General features: G+C 42.9%; 1 protein-coding gene across 1 annotated transcript in view; it reads right to left on the bottom strand.

Annotated features, from left to right (window-relative positions):
* Positions 1-27,350, bottom strand: part of LOC138964250 (dynein axonemal heavy chain 3-like) — a 210,795-nt gene that overhangs the window by 27,482 nt on the left and 155,963 nt on the right. Inside the window, exons 49-66 of the mRNA XM_070336152.1 lie at positions 26,481-26,619; positions 24,393-24,583; positions 22,503-22,598; positions 21,918-22,109; positions 21,260-21,393; positions 16,821-16,983; positions 15,266-15,448; positions 14,673-14,831; positions 13,949-14,020; positions 13,337-13,537; positions 12,721-12,876; positions 10,988-11,083; positions 10,442-10,546; positions 8,682-8,815; positions 6,238-6,496; positions 5,188-5,304; positions 3,764-3,949; positions 391-528 (exon numbers count right to left, since the gene is read on the bottom strand). Of these exons, the coding sequence (XP_070192253.1) occupies positions 391-528; positions 3,764-3,949; positions 5,188-5,304; positions 6,238-6,496; positions 8,682-8,815; positions 10,442-10,546; positions 10,988-11,083; positions 12,721-12,876; positions 13,337-13,537; positions 13,949-14,020; positions 14,673-14,831; positions 15,266-15,448; positions 16,821-16,983; positions 21,260-21,393; positions 21,918-22,109; positions 22,503-22,598; positions 24,393-24,583; positions 26,481-26,619 (2,721 nt within the window). The remainder of the gene's footprint in view (positions 1-390; positions 529-3,763; positions 3,950-5,187; positions 5,305-6,237; positions 6,497-8,681; positions 8,816-10,441; positions 10,547-10,987; positions 11,084-12,720; positions 12,877-13,336; positions 13,538-13,948; positions 14,021-14,672; positions 14,832-15,265; positions 15,449-16,820; positions 16,984-21,259; positions 21,394-21,917; positions 22,110-22,502; positions 22,599-24,392; positions 24,584-26,480; positions 26,620-27,350) is intronic.

The following is a 27,350-nucleotide window of genomic DNA, read 5'->3' on the forward strand; positions in this document are numbered from 1 at the left end:
CCCGGCATAGCCGGGTATTTGGCTCGACTTCTTCCCGGCGCAGCCGTACCCAGCGAAGCGGGTATTCATCTAGTAGACTATGTATGGCTGTCCTTTCAGGTAAGTGAGTTCAGGTAGATTAATTGTACAGTAGTACCTGCGATGAAAGGACACCTTTGGGACCAGCCAAAAGTGTCCTTACATTGCAGGTGGCCTTTCATGGCAGGTATGCTTTAAAGGTAATAAACTCAGGGACAACATGGTGTCCTTTCAAGGGAGGTGTCCGCTCATCAGAGGGGCCTCACATCACAGGTACCACTGTATGTTAAATTCTAAGAATTGATTGTTTATTTCCACCCTGTAGCGAGAATCATTCAAATGACAGGGTCACTTTCTGGTGCTCAGCCTTACCGGTTTGTATCCATCGCGGGTCTCGTCAATCTCGGCTTCAGTGACTGACGCAACTTTCTGTTTTTCTGAGATCTCCAGAGACAGCACTTTGCTGGAAGACAGGATCTCAATGGCCGACTCATCCTCCAAAATGTTACCCTGAAATTCACATTGAAAAAAGTTGATTATAAACTTGGCGAAAAAATTATTGCAACAACTTTTGCACGCTAACAAAAGCGGTAAAGCGCAATCCATTTTAGTTCAACTTTATATGCTGAAAAAGGTAATTATGTCCACCGTTTATATCATTTGTCTGATCGGTGGTAATTTGTATTGGCATCTCGTTACAGCCTGTCAAACAAGGTCACCCCTAAACAGGGTCCCCACTGGTTTTTAGAAACAAAATTCCATGACTTTTCCATGACTTTCCATGAGCCTCAATAACATTTTCCATGACTAGATCCACAGGTCACCCTTTTCGAACAAGCAAACTTTTTACGTCTTGTCACTGCCAGAACTTTTGACACTGGCTTGCTTTGCACTGAATTTGAGTCAGTTTCTACGCAGTGTCTCTTCGACAAGCAAGTCAAGCATTTTCTACCCAGTCAGATTATCGGTAGGCTAATGTTTGCTGGTCCTGTCATTTCACTAAACTGGACCAGCCACTGTTTGTATCCATCTACACTTTCGTAAATTCCGTTTCGTAACCGTCACTGTGACTTGACGAACTGTCATTTTTTTCACCGCGATACACAGTTCATTGCGAAGATCTTCCTCGGTAATTCGTTCCAATTCCGCATACTTTTTGTTGTCAAGAAACAACTCGAAAGAAAGTTTCAAACTCATCATCCTCCATCTTGCTTGTCGAAGCGCTAAAGTACTTTATCGATGCAAAAACAAAAGCAGAAAACTTCGACGAAACCGACTCAAATGCAGCGCAGACGACACGACGAGATAACGGAAGGAAGTGAGCCTCGCTTTGGCTCAAGTGCCGTTAAAAATACCGTTATTCTCGTATGCAAATACGAACGAGAAGTTGGTCATACGAACAAGCCTTGTGCTGGCGACGCAAATCGCTGCTGGCTGGCAAAGGGGTGGGTGGGGGGTGTTGATGAATGGCTTGGTAACGAAAATCGCCGCTGGTGTGCTTAAGGTTAATTTTTTTTCTTTCTTATTTTTGTTAAACTCCATGACTTTCCATGACTTGAATTGAAATTCCATGACTTTCCAGGCCTGGAAAATTAAAAATCAAATTCCATGACTTTCCAGGTTTTCCATGACCTGTACGATCCCTGCCTAAAATCGACCTGACAAAAACCATAGCCCCGTGTTTTAAAATCTGCAAAAAATCAGAATGTGCACTTACCAAACACTTCCGACTACCGTTGGAAAGGCCATTCAAAGTTCAAAGCATTTTGTTTGATGCACCTTACTTCTCTAGTCTTAGAATGCAATGTCACGAATTGTTTTCCTTAAACCCTGAATTAAAATGAATATTTGTTTAGGTCTTTCGGAAACGTTGCGTAATAAGACACGCTTAGTATACACATTCACCAAAAACAACACAGATTTTGGTCATAACTTCTGAAATTTCCAAAGCAATTCATTGAGAACTTGAGCAGATATGGCTCTTTGAGTGGAGGACCCCCTCAAAAATGGCCGCAAAACGTGCCTTTTTTTGCCTCTGAAACGGTTGACCCCTACCGCCTTTGTCGAAAGGCTAAACAAAGACTAGAGAAGTAAGGTGCATCAAACAAAATGTTTTGAACTGGAAATTGAATGGCCTTTCCAACGGCAGTCAGAAGTGTTTGGTAAGTGCACATTCTGATTTTTTGCAGATTTTAAAACACGGGGCTATATATGGTTTTTGTCAGGTCGATTTTAGGGGTGACCTTGTTTGACAGGCTGTAACGAGATGCCTATACAAATTACCACCGATCGGACAAATGATATAAACGGTGGACATAATTACCTTTTCCAGCATATAAAGTTGAACTAAAATGGATTGCGTTTTACCGCTTTTGTTAGCGTGCGAAAGTTGTTGCAATAATTGTTTTGCCAAGTTTAGTTCAAAAGTAAGAAAGATCATTTGTTATGGCTCTTACAAATCCAGCCTCTACCCCTCTCACCTTTTTTTTCTACCTGATTGAAATGTCTTTTCTTTTTCCTGACTCAACGCTGCAAAATGGTTCATGGGAATGCTCAGCCCAACCTTAGTACCACAGAGGTTTACAACAGAGCTAAAAGTCTCTTTTATTCTATATCACACCTCATAAAAAAAATAAACTAGGCAGATAGGTTTAAGTGCAGATCTTAGGGATGAGGCTGTTCATCTTTTAAATTAATTATTTCTCCTTCATCCTTCTCCGTGACCCCTTCCTTGTAAATACTGCAGAGAACAATTACCTGAACCCCTTGATAAATGGAAAGAGTTAGCTTGCAGAATGCTATTCCCTTGTCTTTCAATGTGCCTTGGAGAAGTTCTCACAGAGGGAACTCCCATACTGTTTCCATCAAACCATCCGACTACAGTAGAACCCCCCTTTTAGGACCTCCACAAATCTGAGAAAATTAGGTCTTAAAATGGAGGGATTGTTAAATTGGACGTAAATTCACTGAGTTAATGAACAGAAAATGTGAACAAAGCAAGATCTTAAAGGTACTGAACTTGTCAAATCCAGGTGCACGGAGCCCCTGGGACTTTTAGTCATACCTCAGGCAGCTATCCGTTAGAAGAACTACCAAGTTTCATTGACTTGCACCCAAAGAGTCAAGAACTGCGATTTTTTTACGAATTAATTTCGTACTCGGACCCGGCTGGTCTTGACCTATTTTTGGATCTAAAATTAGATCAGGTAGATCACCACATCATGCACAAAAAGACACGTCACTAGCAAACTATGTCAGACGTCATCATGAGTTTGTGTAAAACAAAATGGAGGCCGGAATCACTCAGTTGAATCGAACTCCGACCAAACACCACGTAATAACTAGGTTAATTTATGCACTCGCGTGAACAAGAAACTGTCGAGCTTCACAGATGTCGTCGTTGGATAGTTTTGGGTTTGTTTTACTACCATAGGAGGATTTTTGAACTGTAAATGCACTCAGCTGCAACAAAACCGCAAAACGAAGGCTGTGAGCTACACTGTGCCTTTAACATGGAGGAAGTCTTACATAGAAGGGGCTGGGGGTGTCAAACAGGGGGTTGCAGTACTGTCTAAGGTATACATGTATTTACACAGGTTATCAACAGAACATCTGTAAAATAAAACCCACAAAGTCTTAAATTGGGGGATCTGAAAAAGGAGGTTCCACTGTACTGGATATATTTACAGAGGTTATGAATAGAAAAACTTGACTGTACTCGCTAACCAACCGGAAGCTGACCCACCTGAGAGGAGGAGAGAACTTGCAGGATTTTGTCCTCGATCTCTTTGAGCTGGCGCCTGTTGCGAGCGCTCTCCATGATGAGCTCGTTCTTCTTCTGCTCCAGCGCCGGTTTTTCCTTGGCTGCCACCAGGCCCAGCAACTGGTCTTCCAAACCCAGCGGGGTGATCACAAAGTTCAACAACGTCACCTGAAACATCACAGCCACCCCCACACTGAAACATCTCACACGGATTCCTTGTACTTGTTCTTCCACATAGCACTCAGGGTCTTAACTTGGACCATTACTAGCGCTTAAGGATGCATGCTTGGTATTTTCGTGTTTCAATAACCCACCAAACTCTGACATAGGTTTCAGGATCTTTTCCATGCATACTTGGTCTTGTGCCTGTGTGTACACACAAAGGACTGGGTGGCCGAGTGGTAACGCACTTGCGCTCGGAAGCGAGTTCGACCCTGGGTCAGGGCGTTAGGTGGTAGGTTCAAGTGCTAGTCTTTCGGATGAGACGAAAAACCGAGGTCCCTTCGTGTACACTACATTGGGGTGTGCACGTTAAAGATCCCACGATTGACAAAAGGGTCTTTCCTGGCAAAATTGTATAGGCATAGATAAAAAATGTCCACCAAAATACCCGTGTGACTTGAAATAATTGGCCGTGAAAAGTAGGATATGCGCCGAAATGGCTGCGATCTGCTGGTCGATGTGAATGCGTGATGTATTGTGTAAAAAATTCCATCTCACACGGCATAAATAGATCCCTGCGCCTTCAGTCCGAGTCGGGAGTTACGCGCGCAATATAAGACTTCATATATAAGGCGGATAAGGCACTAGCAGGTCTGCATATAAGTTGAACTGTGAGATTAAACAAATCTCCACCCTTAACCCACCAGGCGTGACTGGGATTTGAAGTTCAAACACCCAACCTTCCGCACAGGAGGCTGGCGTCTTATCCGCTAGGCTATTGCGTCTGTCCTTCGGAGTCTTCCAAAGCCAATCAACCCTGTGCTGAACCAGCATGAAGACCTGACTTTTCATGGAGTAAAAGTCAAAATCACTTACATTTTTGAGTTACAGTAATATAGGTATGACTGATATATCTAGCTCATCTCAGTCTTTCCAGCTATTTCATTGTTCCACCAAAGCAGTTGGAATAATAGTGTAATAACTTCAAGACAAGACAAAGAGAAGCAAGAATATACCACCTTTTTACATCCAGCCCATGCCCTAGATAGGACTAAGAGAGAGAGAGAGAGAGAGAGAGAGAGAGAGAGAGAGAGAGAGAGAGAGAGAGAGAGAGAGAGAGAGAGAGAGAGAGAGAGAGAGAGAGAGAGAGAGAGAGAGAGAGAGAGAGAGAGAGAGAGAGAGAGAGAGAGAGAGAGAGAGAGAGGTGAACATAGTTCATCAGGAGAAAAAGAAAGTATCTCTACCTTGACAGAGACTTCCGGCAGGTAGTGGGGGTTGCGGAGTCGTGTGGTGATGTAGAACTTGAAATCCTTGCTGAACTCCACAATGTGGTCGCCCAGTCGGATGTAGTCCAGGCCATTCTGCACATCAGAAGATGCATTAGTCCACAGGCGTCATGCTTACACTATACACACCAACTTTCGCAGCAGAATAGATTCCACTGTTATATCGTTCTCTGGCTGACTTAAGTTCCCCCCTCCATTTCTCTCTCTCCCTCCCTCCTTCAAATACCCCTGTAACCGAGTGCCCGAAGCACGACAATCACCTCTGGAGGCAAAGCCATTCAAACAGGATTGAGATTTTAGAGCTAATTTCTTAGCCTTACAAAAACTGCCATATATATAGGTACTCAAAGGTTCCCAAGAGCATACAAAAAGAGACAGCAGCAGCTAGACCCCATCACAAACAGAACTCTACAATTGACAGCTGTCTAACTGTTTGACGTACAAAAAACGTCGAGCTACTATAAATAGTCCATGCTCAAGCCGTCAAGGCCAGCAGACAACTCTGCAGGGATCGGGTCTGCTGTGAAAGGTGACGCAGTAGTCTCTCTGTCACACCCCTATACCTGTACCTTGCTTCCACCAATCTTCATCGGTTTAAAGGTCTGCTTCAACAGAACAGGTCCAGCTCTTTTTATTTATCGCTCTCACAGACTCCATTGTTCTTAAACTTACACAAGACGAGCGCCTCACCTGTTTGAATGTCTGTTTCAGCAATATTGACTTACACAAGACGAGCGCCTCACCTGTTTGAATGTCTGTTTCAGCAATATTGACTTACACAAGACGAGCGCCTCACCTGTTTGAATGTCTGTTTCAGCAATATTGACTTACACAAGACGAGCGCCTCACCTGTTTGAATGTCTGTTTCAGCAATATTGACTTACACAAGACGAGCGCCTCACCTGTTTGAATGTCTGTTTCAGCAATATTGACTTACACAAGACGAGCGCCTCACCTGTTTGAATGTCTGTTTCAGCAATATTGACTTACACAAGACGAGCGCCTCACCTGTTTGAATGTCTGTTTCAGCAATATTGACTCCAGAATGGGATCCAACTCTTCTCCGATGTTCTCCAGCAGGCAGGGGTTTCCGAACTGGAGGCAGTTCTCCAGAGCCCGCGTGTAGTTGCTGTCGGAGAACTTGATGACCTCCAGCTTGTTGACCTTCTCCATGTTCTTGATCCACTTGTTGGCCTGACCTTGGGGGTCGATCATCAGCGGCCAGCGGTTGGCGTTCTTCACGATGATGGCATTGTCTATGGAGTAGCTGCAAGGTGAAGGTAAGAGAACAGATGAATTTCATTTTGCAGGATAAGAATCTGGTTTGGATTTGGACATGTAGTTGGATTCATGTCTGATTTCTACTAAAAGAAAACACATGGTCTCACACAAAAAAACATTCTTGACTGTCTTTCTGCAAACCTTAAGCTTGAAAAGTAACATCCTAAACCAATTGGGCATTGGTGAATAAGGAAGAAAGACAATTATGATCAACTAATTTCTTATGCTGCAAAATATGAAGAGCGGCAGTCCATTTTCATGGTACAGTGGTGCCTGTCAAGTAATTTAACCCCTCTGATAAGCGAACGCACTCTCAATAATGGACACCTAGCTGCTGTCCCTTCCTCCATCAACTTGACTAAAGTATATCTGATATGAGGATGAAATTTGCTGCTTCATTTCCATGCTTGTTATTCTCCCAGGAGCCAGGACATTGGTTCTCTGTACAGCAGTCCCTCTCATGAACGGACACCCTTGGGCCATAGCAAAACTGTCCGTACATTGCAGGTGTCCGGTCACGGGAGGGGTGACCACACCACCCCCTCCGCCATACATTCACACAGAGACACACAAACAACAGGATTGAATCTATGCTAATCACTTCTTGTGGCTACTAAACAATAACAATAAACTCCTAATACTTCTTTAAACGTTCTGTAAAAATGATTTGTATGAAAAGTGTTGAAAAGAAGAGATAAAATAAATCCTCAAGGCCGCAGTGAACACACTCACCATGCACTGACATACGAAAGCAGCCACACAAACACAGCACAGAGGAGCGTGTGCAGATGCTTTGAAAGAATAAGCTTGAAAACCAGTTTGAAGAAATAGCAGCAGATAGAGTTGCATGTCATAGTCATGTAATTTATTTTCTTCTTGTCTGGCTTTATTGACTGCATGCCGATCATGTGGCATGGCAGTGACTTTTCACTCTTCAGTCGGAAATACACAGTACATAACACAGCTCCTACTCTCCCTCACTAATGCGTACCCCAAGCCGTGACAACTGATGCTTGGAAATTGTGTGGAAGAGTACACCTCTCTATTTCTCTCCAATGCTCTTCCTGCTGACATGTAGTGACACCGGACACCCCACAGAGTTTAGCCAGCTACCCCTCCACCCCCACTCCCTCTCTCTCACTCCCTCCAGCCATGTACTGTTTGGGGCTGTGGCCAGAGAGGCCAGCTGCACTGACATCCGTTCACTCAGAGCAAAACCAGTTGACTGTGTCGTAACTTTTGACAAAGCAAGACAACTGAAGGGTTCACAGATTAGGCAACCGACTCACTGGTCAAGGCTGAGGGGAAACAAGAGTATCTTGTCAATGAAAGAGGTTACACACAGACTAGACACACGATGCTGAGAACTGTGGCCGTTTTTCACTCTCTTTCGCTCAGGACCTTCATCGACTGTACATGTGGTTTCTGTTGTTTACGTCCAACAGACAAGAATAAAGAGCACAGTGCAGTTTCATGTTGGCATCTTCGCATGTACTCCACTCCTGACCAAAACTACCCCCCCCCCCCCCCCCCCTCTCTCCTGATGGGTACACGTGCACTCAAGTTATCAGTGACTGTCATCACGCCATTGCGGCTGTGATCTTTGTACCAAGAGCCGGACTGCTCTGTTATCGACTTTGTTGTGGTGAACATTTGACGATGGTCTGTCCGTACATTGGAGGTATGACCTGCTGTTGGGACCGAAAATGAGTGTCCGCGTCCACGTTTTGCAGGTGTCCGTTTAAGGGGGGGCAAATATAGAAGGAAAACACTCCGTGCCGAGCAAATGTGTCCGTACATGTCAGGTGTCCGCTCACGCCGGGGGCCGTACATTGCAGGGACTGCTGTATATGTCTCGCTTTCTCTTATCTGTTCAAAATGTCTTCCACTTTTAGAGCGCCTACCTCCCTTTGTTTCTTAGATCTTGACTAAAGTATACTTGTCATGTAGGAACACCTTTGACTGGTCCTGAACGCGGCCCTCAATTGAGCCCTAAGTCTTCTTCTCCTAATGCGTACCCATAATTGAGCCCTAAGTCAACTTTGCAAAGACTTTTGCGATGTCTTTTTACAGAAAATTCATGCAGCCTGCTTCCCAAAGTTGACTTTGCCCAATTGATTTTAGGCTTGAGGGTGTCTTCTCTTGACAGGTAGCACTTATATTTGACTCACTTGTCAGCAGGGAGCCCAGCAATCTGCCAATCACGGATGGTGACAGGGTCGCCCAGTGTCAGGGACAGGGAGAATGTCTCGGAGATGGGGATGCCCTTCTCCTTGCACATCTCAAACCACTCCTTCAGGCACTCCTGTGTGAAGTCATAGCAAGAGACATGTGTTGTGGTGAATGACATATATGACCCTGTTCATAATCCACTGCTGTTTTTATGTGAGAGTGCGCACATGCGTGTGTGTGTGTGTGTGTGGTTGTATGTGTGTGTGGCTGTATATATATATATACTAGAGGAATACCCGGCTTCGCCGGGGTGAATCGCGAGACAGAGACAGACAGCGTGGCGGTTCATCACAATCACCTTTGAAGGCGAAGTCCTGTCAAACGGGATTGAGAATTTTAGAGCTTATTTCTTAGCCCTATATTATCTGCTGTGGCTTCTCAAATGCCAGAACATACAGACAGACAAAAGCCGCTAGACCACATCACAAACAGAACTCTACAATACACAGGTTTTTGCCCACACACACACACAAACACACACACACACACAGAAGCCGTATATATATGTATATGTATATCTATAAATATATAGAGATAGGTGAGAGTGTATTTTTCGCGTGGCTATAAATTGATTCAACCTTTTCACTTTGACAGTAAGAACAACTTACGGGTGCAAGGGAAGCGTTGTGGACAGCGCAGTGACATTCTAAAAATAGTAACTTACAAACGGGAATATGGATTGAAGCCACACGAAGGAAGGGAGATAAACGCAAAACACTGGAGAAGATAAGGAAGAGTTACTTATAATGGTGAAATGAACACAAAAACCAAAATCGGTTCAGCGCTGCGCGCTGAGAGCACGTGTTGAAATATCTCATCGATGATATTGTGTCCGGGGTGTAGCTGAATACGGTGTCCAAATTTGAAAAAGATCCACAGAGAACTTTGGCGTTGTGATGTTGTGTAGCGGCTTTGGTGTGTCGGTATGGGGGCCCGGGTAGCTGAGGTGGAACCAAAATCGGTTCAGCGCTGCGCGCTGAGAGCACGTGTTGAAATATCGACCAGGTTGTGTCCTGTCCCGGGTCTACCTGAATATGCCCACCAAATTTGAAGCAGATCCATCGAGAACTTTAGCCGTGCATCGCGAACTCACAGACAGACACACAGACAGACACACAGACAGACACACAGACAGACACAAGTCGTATATATATATATATATATCTATATATATATGTGTGTATATGTGTTTGTGTAAGTGTGTGTTCATGTGAGTATGTACATGTATGTGTTTGTGTGTGTGCGCATGTACATGTATGCGTTTGTGTTTATGTGTGTGTGTGTGTGTGTGTGTGTGTGAGTGAGAGTGTGTGTGTGCATGTACATGTATGTGTTTGTGTGTGTGTGTGTGTGTGAGTGAGAGTGTGTGTGTGCATGTACATGTATGTGTTTTTGTGTGTGTGTGTGTGTGTGTGTGTGTGTGTGTGTGTGTGTGTGTGTGTGTGTGTGTGCGAGTGAGAGTGTCTGCATGTGTCTCTGTATATGTTTGTGCATGCATACTACTTGTACTTCAATAGTATGGTTTTTTTAGGCTCTATATGACACATGCAGAAATAGAAGCATATTAAACCATATTGACAAAGTCATGCAGACAAACACATACTCCTTCCCCTCTCCACCTTGTACACACATCAAACATCTTGAACTGTATCCCTTCAGTGCCCCCTTCCCCCACCAACAAACACCTGTATAGATTTACCTGTCTGAACATGAGGATGAAGGGGCCCAGGTAGGCGACCACAGCTGCCGACAAGAGAACGTCACCGATGATGTTCATGTACTGTTCCGTCAGGTCTTCAATGTTCTGAGACAAGGAAAGCACATCATTAGCAAGAATAGCAAATACTCATATGACTCACCTTTTTTGTAGATAATGTTAATCAGTTACATATAAGCATGTACGCGAGCACACACACACACACACACTCACACACTATATTATGCTCTGCATTATTTAACATAAAAAGATAATTGTCTGTTCATGTACTGTTTCGTTCTGAGGTAAAGAAAGTACATCATCAACAAGAAGAGCAAATGCTCGTATGACTCTCCTTTGTTGCACATAATATTGATCGAGTTACATATTTAAGGTTGCACACACAGACACAGACACAGACATGCACACACACACAGCACACACACACAAACTCCCTACACTACGGTCTGCAGTCCCAGAAACTCATAATTATCGGTTGTAGGATCATTCTCAACCAGAGTTGTGACCCATGATAGAAATATTACCTACCTGTGTCCATCTGGATTTCTCCCCTCCCAGACCGCTGATGAGTTTCTCCGCTCGCTCGATCTTGATCTTGCACATCTCAATGTTGTCTTCCAGGCTCTGCACAGTTTCACTTACTGCTTAACAACTTGCTTGAATCATTACTAAGAAGACCCCACAGACGAAGTATGGAGAAAAAAAGAGAGAGATAGATGGCGGAGGGGGGGAGAGAGAGACAGAGAGACAGAGAAGGGAGAGAGAGAGAGAGAGAGAGAGAGAGAGAGAGAGAGAGAGAGAGAGAGAGAGAGAGAGAGAGAGAGAGAGAGAGAGAGAGAGAGAGAGAGAGAGAGAGAGAGAGAGACCCACTGCTGCTGACCCACTCCGCCTTCACATCCCTCGCTCGAAACTCGCATCTGCTGGTCAGCGTGCATTCCCCTCCGTCTGGAACTCCCTGCCGCTTGAGCTTCGCCAGAGCCCCTCACTTGACGCGTTCAAGAGTAGGTTGAAGACTCAGTTCTTCCCGTAACTGGCTGTGACTTTCATGTTCGACGTGATGTGTTGTGCCCCAAAAGACATTCTTGTGCTGTGCTCTGTGAGAGGTGTTTTCTTTGTGCTTAATATTATTTTGTTTGGACCTAGCTATTGATGTGTACATTGTTGTTTAAACAGTTGTTTGTTGTATGTTTATCAGGGTTTGCTAGTGTGTGATAGGGTTCGTGTCCGTCTGTAGATGTTAGTTTCTTTGTCAGTCCTGTGTTGACAACTCTTCGACAAGCGCTTAGAACTGTACCCACGGAATACGCGCTATATAAGCTTCCTATTGATTGATTGATTGAGATACTGTGCACTTCAGTATACCATGCCATTTTACAATACCAGACCAATCACACTTCATGTCATAAAACGTAACTACCCCAGAATATCCTACCAAACATGCTTCACACATGCACACCCCACACACACATACAAGAGAATCCCTCCTTCCACCCCCTTCATCCCCCCAAAACACACATATGTGAGCCTGCATGGGAAAACCCGGCTAAAGACGCAGTGAGCTATTTTCGACTACAATGGAAATAGGTCAGAAGCGATAAAATGATCAATCTTCAGATTTACTGCTAAATCGCTTTATTGATCATCCCACTTCATCATCCCAAAAGGATTTCACCTGTGTATTTCAAAACAGCACTGTGAAAAAACTATTACAGTTAGATCAATTCTGTGTTTTGTAAAATATTTGTCAAAGTCTGAAGTTTCATATCATTTCAAAAGTCAAAATGTTCCCAATCACGCACTGACATACACTCTCAAACATCCTCACAAGCACCCCCCCCCCCCCCAAATAAATGTATCATATGCACACACTCCAAACACTCACAAACACACACACACCAACCCTACACAATCACACCCCTCACCCCACACACAATCTCATACCACAACCCTACACAATCACACCCCTCACCCCACACACAATCTCATACCACAACCCTACACAATCACACCCCTCACCCCACACACAATCTCATACCACAACCCTACACAATCACACCCCTCACCCCACACACAATCTCATACCACAACCCTACACAATCACACCCCTCACACAATCTCATACCACAACCCTACACAATCACACCCCTCACCCCACACACAATCTCATACCACAACCCTACACAATCACACCCCTCACCCCACACACAATCTCATACCACAACACGGCACAAAAACTAAACATTCAGCAAGCAAGTTCCTACCTTCTTCTCCTGTTGCTTGGTGGTGAGGTTGTCCTTGAGTGCTTGCAGCTTGTCCGTCACTTCTTTCAACTCGGCCCGTTTCCTTCTCAGCACCGTCATCTGTTGGTTAAACTCCGCCTGGGCTTTGTCTAGGCTCTCCTTCTTCGGCGCTACCACCTGCATTGTAAGGGGTATTTAGTCAGCTCATAAATTGAGGATGAAAGTCGCTTGCACATGTGGTATGGATACAGAGCGCTTACTTTGGTAGGTATTAAAAAGGGCTTTCACTATGTGACAAAGTGCAAGAAACACATGAACTGCGTTTGGAGGCTATATTTAAAGCAGTCAAACAAGTGTGAGTTTGGGCAAGTAAACAGCCCTATAAAAATCTTCTTTGCTCAACACAAAGTTTTTAAATAGCATACCAGAACACCACGAGACAACAGCAGTCAGAACGTAATTATCACAAACATCTCCCCAAAACCTACTGGTGTCTCATAGTCAGGGTTTGATTTTATAACACACCATTGGAGCAGAAAATCTAAAAATGATATAATTATGAAATTTGGGTTGTTTCCCCCCAGTAGAAAGCTAGCAGAAACAAGAGTGGCGCTACATAAAATAATTTCTATCTCACCTTGTTGACTTCATCGAAGACTTCGATGGCCCGCACCCACTTGCAGAGACCCTCGCAGGCAGACGAAACATTTTTGATGATGGCGGGGTCGTAGTCGGGGTTACTGGTGTACTTGTCGCGGATTTTCTTCATGATGCTGGCTGGGATACGCTCCTTGTCAAACTCTCTCAGCGAGTCCAGGAAATGCATGTCTCCCAGCATCTGTCAACAGCACAGAGTGCGAGAAACCCATAATGTGAAAAACAACAGCGAAGGCAGAGAAATGGAGACAGATTGGAAAGGTTTCTCAAGATTGCTCAAAATGCTGTAACAGTCTGTGTATAGTCTGAATACCCCCGAAAAAAGAGGCAGAGCACAACTTAATGCATATGCTCAGGAGTCATTTTGTGTTTGCCATACAGTCTCGGCCAGTTATCCAATTTAACCAAAATCCCACTGTTTTGATATTTTTGGGTATACCTTCCCAGCTATAACCCCCGGGAGTTAGGCAATTGCTTTTATGATTGATTTTGCATGATTGTTTGTCTTTCCTCTTGCGTGCATGCGTGTGTGTGTGTGTGTGTGTGTGTGTGTGTGTGTGTGTGTGTGTGTGTGTGTGTGTGTGTAACAAACCTTTTTAGCAGCTCCCCAGTAGTCTTCAAAACGTTTGCCATCAGATCCAACTTTCACATCTGGCTTGATGCCCTTCAAACAAAACAAGTGCACCCATCTTTCAGACACAACAACACATAGCTATAAATGCTTCACACACAGAAATTCAACTACATGTACACAATTAGGTACACACACAGCCATGCACACACCCACACGTACACCTGCACCCAAACACATTCATGCATGCACACACACACAATCCCACACTCACATCCGACTACCCACTCACACAAGCACCCACACACCAATACAAGCACACACACACATATGCACACACACACATGCAAGCGCACACACATGCACACAATCCCACACACACATCTGACAATCCCACCCACACAAGCATAGACACACAGAGTACAAAAACTGCCCCTTAACAAAGCACTCTAACACATAATTATGCATGCACACCCACACGATCCCCACATCCACACAACCACCCCCACACATACAAAAACTGCTCTCTAACAAACCACTCCAACTGCTCTCTAACAAACCACTCCAACTCTGCTCTCTAACAAACCACTCCAACTGCTCTCTAACAAACCACTCCAACTCTGCTCTCTAACAAACCACTCCAACTCCAACTCTGCTCTCTAACAAACCACTCCAACTCTGCTCTCTAACAAACCACTCCAACTCTGCTCTCTAACAAACCACTCCAACTAACAAAGAAACTCACCCTCATGATGCAGATGGACTCCATGACGAGCCTGACGCCCTGAGGGGGGTTGGTCATGGTTTTAACGATGGTGATGTCGTTCTGTTTCAACGTGTTCAGCGCCGCCAAGGCAGCTTCCATGGCAGGCATCGCCACTGCTAGCCGAGCCTCACAATCGTCCTGTCACACAACAAATAGAGAGGCTTAGAGTGTGTATCAAAATGATGCAGGTAATCAAGAGAACGTGCGTCAAGAGGTTCAGTCATAACAATCAATGACCATCATGGCAATACGCATTGTTAAGCAACCATTGTGACATTCCTACAAGCAACAAATGTTCCAAAATGCAACTAAAACTGAAGCTGTTTGAGAAACGTTTGCAAGTGTGGATGGAAGTCATTTGTTCATTTCACTTTGCGAAGACTTGGTGAAGTCCTTTTACAAACAATTAGTGCCAAAGCTTCGTGCGGCCAGCAGAGTTCACTTCACCCAATCAACACTTATCCGTCCTTATAAAAAAACAAGGAAAACTACCACACAGTGTCAAGCGGATTCAGACCATTTAATATCAGGCTTAAGGGAAGACTCTACCCTCATTAACCATCCTTGCATACCTTGATGGCTTGTGCGGCGTTTGCGGCCTCGTTAGCGACGGCTTCATCTGCCTCCACCACTTTCTTCTTGGCTTCCACCTCCACCGTCTCCTTCTCGATGATCTCGATCAGCTCCTCCGTCTCCTTGCTGGTCTCGATCAGCTTGGGCTGCAGCTCCACCAGTTCTTGCTGCATCAGGTTGATCTGAAATAAGCAAAACACAATAGCATTAAACCTGTGTGTACAGTGGAACCCCCCTTTAAAGAAACCCCAATTTAAGACTTCCTCCCTTTTAAGACCTTAGTGTTTAAGATTTTCTATTCATATCCTCTGTAACTTTACCCCCATTTTAAGACTCCATCCCTTTTAAGACCTTAGTGTTTAAGATTTTCTATTCATATCCTCTGTAACTTTACCCCCATTTTAAGACTCCATCCATTTTAAGACCTGACTTTCCCAGACTTTTGGAGGTGGTGAAAGGGGGGTTCCACTGTATTGACGTGTACATTTTGTGTGTTTATATGTTTTAAGAGTGTGATTTTAAGTGATGTTATTTTGTACACGAGCCAAAAGAAAAATGTCTGTTTGTTACATTCAGACAATAAAGTTGTAATGAATTGAATTGAGTTGAATTAAGCAATTACATTCAAACCTGCCCTAGCGACCACCTCTTGCGAACGACCACCTGTCCAAAACGACCACCCCATGACCATGAATGATGATACATTGTAGACGGATGCATGTTATTGATTAAAAGCCCCACAATGATGTGCTTGGCAAAAAAAAAAAAAAAAAAAAAAAAAAAAAAAAAAAAAAAAACGACCACCCCATAGGGTCCCTGACGGGCTTTTTCTCTCTATCATTCACCTCTTGAGAACGACCACCTGTCCAAAACGACCACCCCATAGGGTCCCTGACGGGCTTTTTCTCTCTATCATTCACCTCTTGAGAACGACCACCTGTCTATAAAGGCCACTTTTGGTTGGTCCCTTGGGTGGTCGGTCGTTTGGTTCCACTGTACAGTGAAGTTACTCCCCTTTAAGACCCTTCTTCAAGACTTCCTCCCTTGTGAGAACTTGCTTTTTCAGACTGTCAGTAGATAACCTCTGTAAAATTCCATCCATTTTAACACCAGGCTCTCCTTTGAAGGCCTGATTTAGATCTTGAAAGGGGGTTCCATTGATCTAGTGAATAACAGGGCGTGTGACGTGGCCCGGTGTGTCTCCCTTGAAAGTGTCTGCTAGACAAAGTTAGAATATGCCTTTGTACACAGTATTGCGCTTTGAGCATTGTTCAAATTCGCCTGTACAGTTTCAGAAGAGGTATGCATTTTGGTTTAATGATAAGAATCAGGCAGACACTAAAAAGCATTCTTTCATATACTCCCCCCCCCCCCCTCACACACGTACACACAACACCCCCCCCCCCCCCCAAAAAAAAAAACCCCAAAAAAAACTCATTCACCTGGAGAAATTAGCTTAAATATACACAGACAGACAGACAGACAGACAGACAGACAGACAGACAGACAGACAGACAGACAGACCCACCCTCTCTCGCTCAACATGCAACCAACCTGTTTTTCAGAGAAGTCGATCTTCTCCAGGCCCGTCTGGTATCGGAACTTCTTGTTGAGGATGTCCATGCGCTTGTTGTTAAGCAAAGTCTTGAAAGTCTTGATCAGCTCCAGGTAGGATGTGGGGGTCACATAGTTCTGGCGCCGCATCGTTTCATAGTACCTGGAAGACAAAGTAGCATCCTTAAAGTTGAAACACAGTTTGACAGAGTCCATATAAACTGGTACAGTGGAACCCCCTTTTAAGACACCCTCGCTTTTAAGACCCTGTTTTCTCAGACCTTCTGTTCATAACCTCGGTAAATGTACCCCCATTTTAAGACCTGATTTTCTCAAATAAAAAAAATAAAAAAAATAAAAATAAAAAAAAGACCTGATTTTCTCAGATTTTTGGAGGTCGTAAAAGGGGGGTTCCACTGTAGTATTCCAAAACCACAGAAAGCGCTAAAGTATGCATTTCTTAGGCAGCTAAAGTATGCATTTCTTAGGCAGCTAAAGTATGCATTTCTTAGGCAGCTAAAGTATGCATTTCTTAGGCAGCTAAAGTATGCATTTCTTAGGCAGCTAAAGTATGCATTTCTTAGGCAGCTAAAGTATGCATTTCTTAGGCAGCTAAAGTATGCATTTCTTAGGCAGCTAAAGTATGCATTTCTTAGGCAGCTAAAGTATGCATTTCTTAGGCAGCTAAAGTATGCATTTCTTAGGCAGCTAAAGTATGCATTTCTTAGGCAGCTAAAGTATGCATTTCTTAGGCAGCTAAAGTATGCATTTCTTAGGCAGCTAAAGTATGCATTTCTTAGGCAGCTAAAGTATGCATTTCTTAGGCAGCTAAAGTATGCATTTCTTAGGCAGCTAAAGTATGCATTTCTTAGGCAGCTAAAGTATGCATTTCTTAGGCAGCTAAAGTATGCATTTCTTAGGCAGCTAAAGTATGCATTTCTTAGGCAGCTAAAGTATGCATTTCTTAGGCAGCTAAAGTATGCATTTCTTAGGCAGCTAAAGTATGCATTTCTTAGGCAGCTAAAGTATGCATTTCTTAGGCAGCTAAAGTATGCATTTCTTAGGCAGCTAAAGTATGCATTTCTTAGGCAGCTAAAGTATGCATTTCTTAGGCAGCTAAAGTATGCATTTCTTAGGCAGCTAAAGTATGCATTTCTTAGGCAGCTAAAGTATGCATTTCTTAGGCAGCTAAAGTATGCATTTCTTAGGCAGCTAAAGTATGCATTTCTTAGGCAGCTAAAGTATGCATTTCTTAGGCAGCTAAAGTATGCATTTCTTAGGCAGCTAAAGTATGCATTTCTTAGGCAGCTAAAGTATGCATTTCTTAGGCAGCTAAAGTATGCATTTCTTAGGCAGCTAAAGTATGCATTTCTTAGGCAGCTAAAGTATGCATTTCTTAGGCAGCTAAAGTATGCATTTCTTAGGCAGCTAAAGTATGCATTTCTTAGGCAGCTAAAGTATGCATTTCTTAGGCAGCTAAAGTATGCATTTCTTAGGCAGCTAAAGTATGCATTTCTTAGGCAGCTAAAGTATGCATTTCTTAGGCAGCTAAAGTATGCATTTCTTAGGCAGCTAAAGTATGCATTTCTTAGGCAGCTAAAGTATGCATTTCTTAGGCAGCTAAAGTATGCATTTCTTAGGCAGCTAAAGTATGCATTTCTTAGGCAGCTAAAGTATGCATTTCTTAGGCAGCTAAAGTATGCATTTCTTAGGCAGCTAAAGTATGCATTTCTTAGGCAGCTAAAGTATGCATTTCTTAGGCAGCTAAAGTATGCATTTCTTAGGCAGCTAAAGTATGCATTTCTTAGGCAGCTAAAGTATGCATTTCTTAGGCAGCTAAAGTATGCATTTCTTAGGCAGCTAAAGTATGCATTTCTTAGGCAGCTAAAGTATGCATTTCTTAGGCAGCTAAAGTATGCATTTCTTAGGCAGCTAAAGTATGCATTTCTTAGGCAGCTAAAGTATGCATTTCTTAGGCAGCTAAAGTATGCATTTCTTAGGCAGCTAAAGTATGCATTTCTTAGGCAGCTAAAGTATGCATTTCTTAGGCAGCTAAAGTATGCATTTCTTAGGCAGCTAAAGTATGCATTTCTTAGGCAGCTAAAGTATGCATTTCTTAGGCAGCTAAAGTATGCATTTCTTAGGCAGCTAAAGTATGCATTTCTTAGGCAGCTAAAGTATGCATTTCTTAGGCAGCTAAAGTATGCATTTCTTAGGCAGCTAAAGTATGCATTTCTTAGGCAGCTAAAGTATGCATTTCTTAGGCAGCTAAAGTATGCATTTCTTAGGCAGCTAAAGTATGCATTTCTTAGGCAGCTAAAGTATGCATTTCTTAGGCAGCTAAAGTATGCATTTCTTAGGCAGCTAAAGTATGCATTTCTTAGGCAGCTAAAGTATGCATTTCTTAGGCAGCTAAAGTATGCATTTCTTAGGCAGCTAAAGTATGCATTTCTTAGGCAGCTAAAGTATGCATTTCTTAGGCAGCTAAAGTATGCATTTCTTAGGCAGCTAAAGTATGCATTTCTTAGGCAGCTAAAGTATGCATTTCTTAGGCAGCTAAAGTATGCATTTCTTAGGCAGCTAAAGTATGCATTTCTTAGGCAGCTAAAGTATGCATTTCTTAGGCAGCTAAAGTATGCATTTCTTAGGCAGCTAAAGTATGCATTTCTTAGGCAGCTAAAGTATGCATTTCTTAGGCAGCTAAAGTATGCATTTCTTAGGCAGCTAAAGTATGCATTTCTTAGGCAGCTAAAGTATGCATTTCTTAGGCAGCTAAAGTATGCATTTCTTAGGCAGCTAAAGTATGCATTTCTTAGGCAGCTAAAGTATGCATTTCTTAGGCAGCTAAAGTATGCATTTCTTAGGCAGCTAAAGTATGCATTTCTTAGGCAGCTAAAGTATGCATTTCTTAGGCAGCTAAAGTATGCATTTCTTAGGCAGCTAAAGTATGCATTTCTTAGGCAGCTAAAGTATGCATTTCTTAGGCAGCTAAAGTATGCATTTCTTAGGCAGCTAAAGTATGCATTTCTTAGGCAGCTAAAGTATGCATTTCTTAGGCAGCTAAAGTATGCATTTCTTAGGCAGCTAAAGTATGCATTTCTTAGGCAGCTAAAGTATGCATTTCTTAGGCAGCTAAAGTATGCATTTCTTAGGCAGCTAAAGTATGCATTTCTTAGGCAGCTAAAGTATGCATTTCTTAGGCAGCTAAAGTATGCATTTCTTAGGCAGCTAAAGTATGCATTTCTTAGGCAGCTAAAGTATGCATTTCTTAGGCAGCTAAAGTATGCATTTCTTAGGCAGCTAAAGTATGCATTTCTTAGGCAGCTAAAGTATGCATTTCTTAGGCAGCTAAAGTATGCATTTCTTAGGCAGCTAAAGTATGTATTTCTTAGGCAGCTAAAGTATGCCAAGTTACATTGACGATAAAACCATAAGGCAACAGGGCCTATAGTGCATGGACTGGCCTGCTAGCACCAAGGTTTCATGTGCAGCAGAGTAAGTACAAGGCAAAGGTTGGAGGTGCTAACCATGCAGCCTCTATCATTGAAATTGATGAGTTTTTCAACCATGCAGTGTGTTCATTTATCATCATCATTGTCAACGAAACAGACAACAAAAATAACAGCAAGAGGAAAACAACATGTCTTCTAAACTAGTGCAAAGCTATGAAAAATACTACCTTAACATACAAAGAACACAATAAAAAGTGGGAGAATATTACGTCAAGGACAATCTATCTCCCTTTTAGTTAAGCTCATGGCAGATTTCTTAGGATAACATGAGCGCCATCCAAAAACGTGTCTCATCTGTGGGGGGTCTGGTAGCTCAGTTGGTAGCACACTGGGCTTGTGATTCTTGGACCACGTACAGGTTCAAATCTAGGCCAGGATGTACACGGATCAATTTTACGTGATGATTCACAGATGATATCCATGTCCAATCATGTGTCACTACCGTGGCATATAAAAGACCTCAGTCATTTCATACAGAAGTGAAGGTGGTTAACTACACCTGAACAAGTACACACCTGGGTAGCACAACTCTTCTCTAGAAAGCAACCAACATTTCCCAGCAATGGGATAATCAAATAATAATAATAATAATGGACATTTATATAGCGCTTCTCCACAGCTCAAAGCGCTTTACAAGTTCAATTTACAAGTTCAATCAAAAACACAACACGATATATACAACTAATACATTTTGTCTCAGATGAAAAGGAAAATAGTCTCATCAAAGAGCACATATACATGCTTGCATAAAATACAAAGAATCACATTTTTTCGCAGCGCAGCACAGTGCACAGTCAAAAACACGCAAACAAACACATACAACAGACAAATGCTCACAACAAGCACACATGCACAAACACACACACTCACACACACACACACATGAAATGAAATGAAATGAAATGAAGTGTCAAGTGATGAACTTACCTAACAGACAGTGTGCGGACACTTTCGTGAAAGTGTTTGCACATGACGACTGTCTCGTTGCGTACCTCAGTTGACATTTCCACGTCATCAAGAAACTTGTTGGCAACTAGTGCAAGAGCATCCTCGGGCCAGGCCTGCAGTGAAAATCAAGACATCAATCAAGGTAACTGCCTGTATTTGGTAATAGATTATATTACACGCACGCATGCACATACCACCAATTCCCTTCCCCATCTCAATAGCATAGGATATAATCCTTACTGCTTCTAAATTCAGACCTATGCTAATCTCCTATGCTGCCTGACAGGCTGTTGAGCAATGTGCTGTGATTTCTCATAAAATCACATCTATATATACTTTTTTTTCTAATACTTGACGTTATTATGGAAATCAAATCCACTCTTCACCAGCTAGCAAAACTAAGATTTTCAAGATTAAGAAAAGTGTGTGTGTGTGTGTGTGTGTGTGTGTGTGTGTGAGTGTGTTTGCAAGCAGGCATGTGTGATTTTGTGTATGCATTTGTGTGTGTTTGTGTGTGTGTGTGTTATGTGTGTGTGTGTGTGTGTGTGTGTGTGTGTGTGTGTGTGTGTGTGTGTGTGTGTGTGAGTGTGTGTGTGACTACATGCATGTTCATGCATGCATGCACATGTGTACTCACTTTGAACCAGTCAATGGTGCAGCAGTTGATGAGGGAGGGGAACATACGCAGGCGGTTGCGGAAGGCGTCTCCGATGGGGCTGAAGGCCAGCACCACGTGCAGGTTGCGACGGATGCGTTCCACAAACTTGTTGTACATGTTGAGAGGCGTGAACTCGATCTGTGCGTTCTCCAACTGACATAGCTGTTGCATCTGAAAACAAATGAGGAAACCTTTTCACTGGAACTGGAACTGAAACATTAATTAATGCTGTGAAAAGAATGTTCGATAAAACTTCAGTGGTATTGGTGAGATTTGGAGAAGGGGAAGGCAAAATCAAACCAAAACGGCCCATATGAACAAATTTGAAGCTCACAGGATTGCTTGTACATTGCTATGCAGTCTTTTGATAATGCAAATTAAATTGTATTCTCCTTACAAATTCACTTCAGTTCACAAGACTGTTTGTGCATTGTTATGCATTATATCTTTGACGACACAAATGAAATTGTTCTCTCCATACACCTTTTTTCCATGAGGCATGTGAAAGTAATCTAGCTCTCAATACAAATTGTGTGTCAGTACTTGTGACAGAAAAGTACTTACTTTCTCAATAATCTCAAGCCTCTCCTCCTTCTCATACAGGTTGGGGATGTCACCAGTGTTCAGGATCATGTTCACATCCTCCAGGAATGACTCGTCCTGTTCACGTAAAAAAAAATGTATAAAATTGAAAAATAAAATGACAGAGAATAAAAAGGAGGTATGTTCGTGGACATAAGAATCTTGTTTCATACATTGCACAAACTGATGATGATAAAACGCTGCAAACCAATGATCCAATAGATGATGGAAATAACTCTGTTGGTTTTGTTTGGGTTGTGAATATTGTTGCTTTTTCGAGGGCTAGTAAATTACACACGTGATCCTGTATGTCCACGTGTTTCAGACACACCCCTCACTAGTGATTGGCCCGTGCAATGTTTGTACCACTAAAAGCAAGGGTATTTACTTTTTCACAACCCACACGACGGGCGCAGTGGTAAGACGTCGGCCTCCTCACCGGGAGGTCATGAGTTCGTTTTCCCGGTCGCTGCCGCCTGGTGGGTTAAGAGTGGAGATTTTTCCGATTTCCCAGGTCAACTTATGTGCAGACCTGCTAGTGACTTAACCCCCTTCGTGTGTACACGCAAGCACAAGACCAAGTGCGCACGGAAAAGATCCTGTAATCCATGTCAGAGTTCGGTGGGTTATAAAAACATGAAAATACCCAGCATGCCTCCCTCGAAATCGGCGTATGCTGCCTGAATGGCGGGGTAAAAACGGTCATACACGTAAAAATCCACTCGTGCTTAAAACATGAGTGAACGTGGGAGTCTAAGCCCATGAACGAAGAAGAAGAAGAAGAAGAAGAAGACAACCCACACAAACCTGACAGAGATATTTTTGGAATTCGTCTATTTTTAATTTTCTATCAATGGTCGAGAAAAATCAGATGCATTTTGTTGAACTACATTGTATGTACAGCAGCAGTCAGTTTTAACACACACAAACTGGGCACTCTCTCTGCTAATCTGTAGTTCTCCACTTTATATGTTAGACAGTGAAGATAAGAACTCCCATTACAGAGAAAATGTTTTAATAATCTTTTATTTTGACGCAAAAGAAATATTCCCTGCTAAAAAAACGTTTTAATATGACATCCTTGGGGTACTTCTTCTTTGTCCTCTGTGTTCACTGGCTGAAACTCCCACATACACTTGTGTTTTTGCACGAGTGGGTTTTTACATGTACGACTGTGTTTACCCCGCCACTTAGGCAGCCATACACCGTGGGCTATTTATAGCAGCTCGACGTTTTTTGTACGTCAGTCGCTGGTTAGACAGCTGTCAATTGTAGAGTTCTGTTTGTGATGGGTCTGGCTGCTGCTGTCTCCTTGTATTCTCTTGAGAACCTTTGTGTAGCAATGAATATGGTCCATGTAGATGCACAAATAATAAGTAAAAGATTTGTTTGTTTGTTTGTTTGTTTAACGCCCAGCCGACCACAAAGGGCCATATCAGGGCGGTGCTGCTTTGACATATAACGTGCGCCACACACAAGACAGAAGTCGCAGCACAGGCTTCATGTCTCACCCAGTCACATTATTCTGACACCGGACCAACCAGTCCTAGCACTAACCCCATAATGCCAGACGCCAGGCGGAGCAGCCACTAGATTGCCAATTTTAAAGTCTCAGGTATGACCCGGCCGGGGTTCGAACCCACGACCTCCCGATCACGGGGCGGACGCCTTACCACTAGGCCAACCGTGCCGGTCTAATAAGTAAAAGATCTTTATTTAGTAAAAGACCTTACTTTATAATTGCTAAAAAATTAGCTCTAAAATCTCAAACCTGTTTGACTGGCTTTACCCCGAGGGTATTTCTTTTGCTTCTGGCACTCGGTTACACATGTGCAAAAATACCGAACACACTCTCCCCAAACACACACACACCTTGATCTGGTGGTCCCCAAACAGGAAGACGGTGGAGACGCCTTGGTCTCCGGCACGACGCATCATGCGACGCAGGTCGTCTCTCCACTCGGTGGTGGTGTAGTTCTTCGTGATCTCAATCTGGAACAGCTGGAAATCGGATATAAAGGCCGCCAGGCGCGTCACGCTCTGACGACCACTTCCACCTATACCTGCAAAACAGAAACACCAAGGTCATGAATGGGAGTAGAAATACTTGTCAATGCTGCCCACAGGTACGCCTAAATAACTGGACATTAAAATTGGTGCTTGTCCCGCAATCATCAAACCTTTCACAGTGAATATTAGAAAGTAAAACCAGACGCATAAAGGTGACTACTCAGCAATGACACATCTGAAAGTAACTACTCAGTCATATCTTCTTCTTCAGCGTTCCAGAATAATCTGGTTACGTGTGAGCTCGTTTGCCCATTCGGGTTCCCCACACTATACTCTGAGAGCATAGTCAGCTCACTCCGCTTTTGTTGAGTAGGCATGCTGGGTATATTTGTGTTTCCATGATGCTACTCTTACACTGTGCAGAATTGCCCTTGCGAATAGAATTTTCCAATAATTCACAATGATCGGGACATGGTCGCAAGACATTCGTAAATGTTCTTAACCATTCGCCACCATTCGTCTCTTGTTTTGAACATAGCAACATGTTCCTAATATTCGCAAAGAAGTCATATTCTCAACTTTTTTGCAACGTACTGGTAAGATTTCGCAAGACATTTTTAATCATTGCAATGTATTCGTAACGCTCGCAAGGCATTCGCAACCATTCGTTATGCCTGTCTCACACTGTGCCGAATATCCTTGCGAACATTCGTAATCATCGCAATGTATTCGTCAGGCTCGCAAGGCATTCGCAAACATTCGTTATGCCTGTCCTACACTGTGCCGAATATCCTTGCAAATATAGATTCGTATGCATTTGCAATGATCAGTAGACATTCGCAAGCACTTGCAACCATTCGTAAGACATTCGCAAGGATTCGTAAGGCTTCGAATGGTCAATATTTGTCCTGTCCATTAGTCTCTTTTTTTGGCCAAATACAACATGTTCATATACACATTTCTTGCGAATGTCTTACGAATAGTTGCGAGTGCTTGCGAATGTGTACCAATCATTGTGAACGCCTTGCAAGTGCTACGAATACCTTTACGATGATTACGAATGGCTTGCGAATACTGAAGAATATGCATTCCTTGCGAATATTAGGAGCATGTTGCTAATATTCGCAACAAGAGACGAATGGTGGCGAATGGTTAAGAACATTTACGAATGTCTTGCGACCATGTCCCGATCAATACGAATTATTGGTGAATTCTATTCGCAAGGGAAATTCGGCACAGTGTAAGAGCAGTATTACGAACAATGCGAATTGCATAATCGCTTTATTCGTAAAATGTTTGCAAGCACTCGCAACACTCGCAAGGCCACTCGCAACGTTCGTAATACATCCGCAAGACATTCGTATATGGATTTGTATGCATTCGCAATGATCGGTAAGGCTTCGAATTTTCAATATTTTTTCCTGTCCATTCGTCTCTTTTTTTGCCGAATACAACATGTTCATATTCGCAAGGATATTCGGCACAGTGTAAGACAGGCATCACCCACCGAACTCCGACATGGATTACAGGATCTTTTTCGTGCGCACTTGGTCTTGTGCTTGCGTGTACACACAAAGGGGGTTAAGACACAAGCAGGTCTGTACATAAGTTGACCTGGGAGATCGGAAAAATCTCCACTCTTAACCCACCAGGCGGCAGCGACCGGGATTCGAACTCACGATTAGGAGGCCGACGTCTTACCACCACGCCACTGCGCCCGTCATCAGTCATATCATATCAAGAGCAACATTGAAGGAAAGCAACCAAACATCTAATAATTATGATGAGTATATTTTAACAACATTGACTCCATCACTTTCTGATTTATTCTTAAATTTGTTGGTGGTGTTGTTGAAAGATGGAAGATGAGAGGAATAATCTCAATGAAAGTTTCAATGATATCAATGTCTGACCACGCACAGTGTGTGCATCCTGAGCATCGGTACTTACCCACGAGCAGGCAGTGGCCATTTGGCTGTTTCAAAACACGACTGATGCGTGAAATGTGCTCGATCGCAAAGCGGAACATCACGAGATCCATCCGTGCCTTGGACATGATGTTGTATTCTTCAAGGTAATGCTCTACTGTCTGTGCACACACAAAAGAGAAAGAAATATAAACGCACTGATACTTCTGTCGCACATCTTGAAACTTGAGCGTTAAAGTAAGCACATTCTTTGAAAACATATATTACATGCACATACATGCACGAGCACGTAAGTCTAATAGTGCCTGAACGTACACAAAAAGTAATTCGATCCCTACTATACACAAAGGTGAATACATAAACATAAAGGGAAAAAAAGTGTGTTCAAAACTGAACCCAGAAAATAAAAAAATAGTCAGCAAACTAAAACATATGAGCATTGAGAGCACACAGAGACGAATACGAATACGAATACTTTATTATCTCATACAGAGAAATTTCAGTGTGGTGCACATTAAAAGACAAAACAAATAATAAGACAACAGATAAAAATACCATACGAAGCATACTACACTCGCGCACGCATATGTACACTAACAGGAATAGTAACATGATTCCAAATAGGTTAATTGCCGTCAGCTTTAGCTAAAAGTTTACCGCTAAAAACTATCATTATCACAGGACTAGATATGTCATTGAACAATATTTATCACAGGACTAGTCATTCGAGGGTTATCACACTCAGCATAAGGGTGCACATCAAAGAATATAAAAAATATTCATCACAGAAATCAGTGCATATGTTCACCGGCACACATACTAGTTTTAATTAACTTAGGTATTTAAAAAGCCAATTGACTTTGGAATAAAACTGTTCTTAGTTCTGAGCGTG

This window comes from Littorina saxatilis, linkage group LG4 (assembly GCF_037325665.1).
Source record: "Littorina saxatilis isolate snail1 linkage group LG4, US_GU_Lsax_2.0, whole genome shotgun sequence".
Lineage (NCBI taxonomy): Eukaryota > Metazoa > Mollusca > Gastropoda > Littorinimorpha > Littorinidae > Littorina > Littorina saxatilis.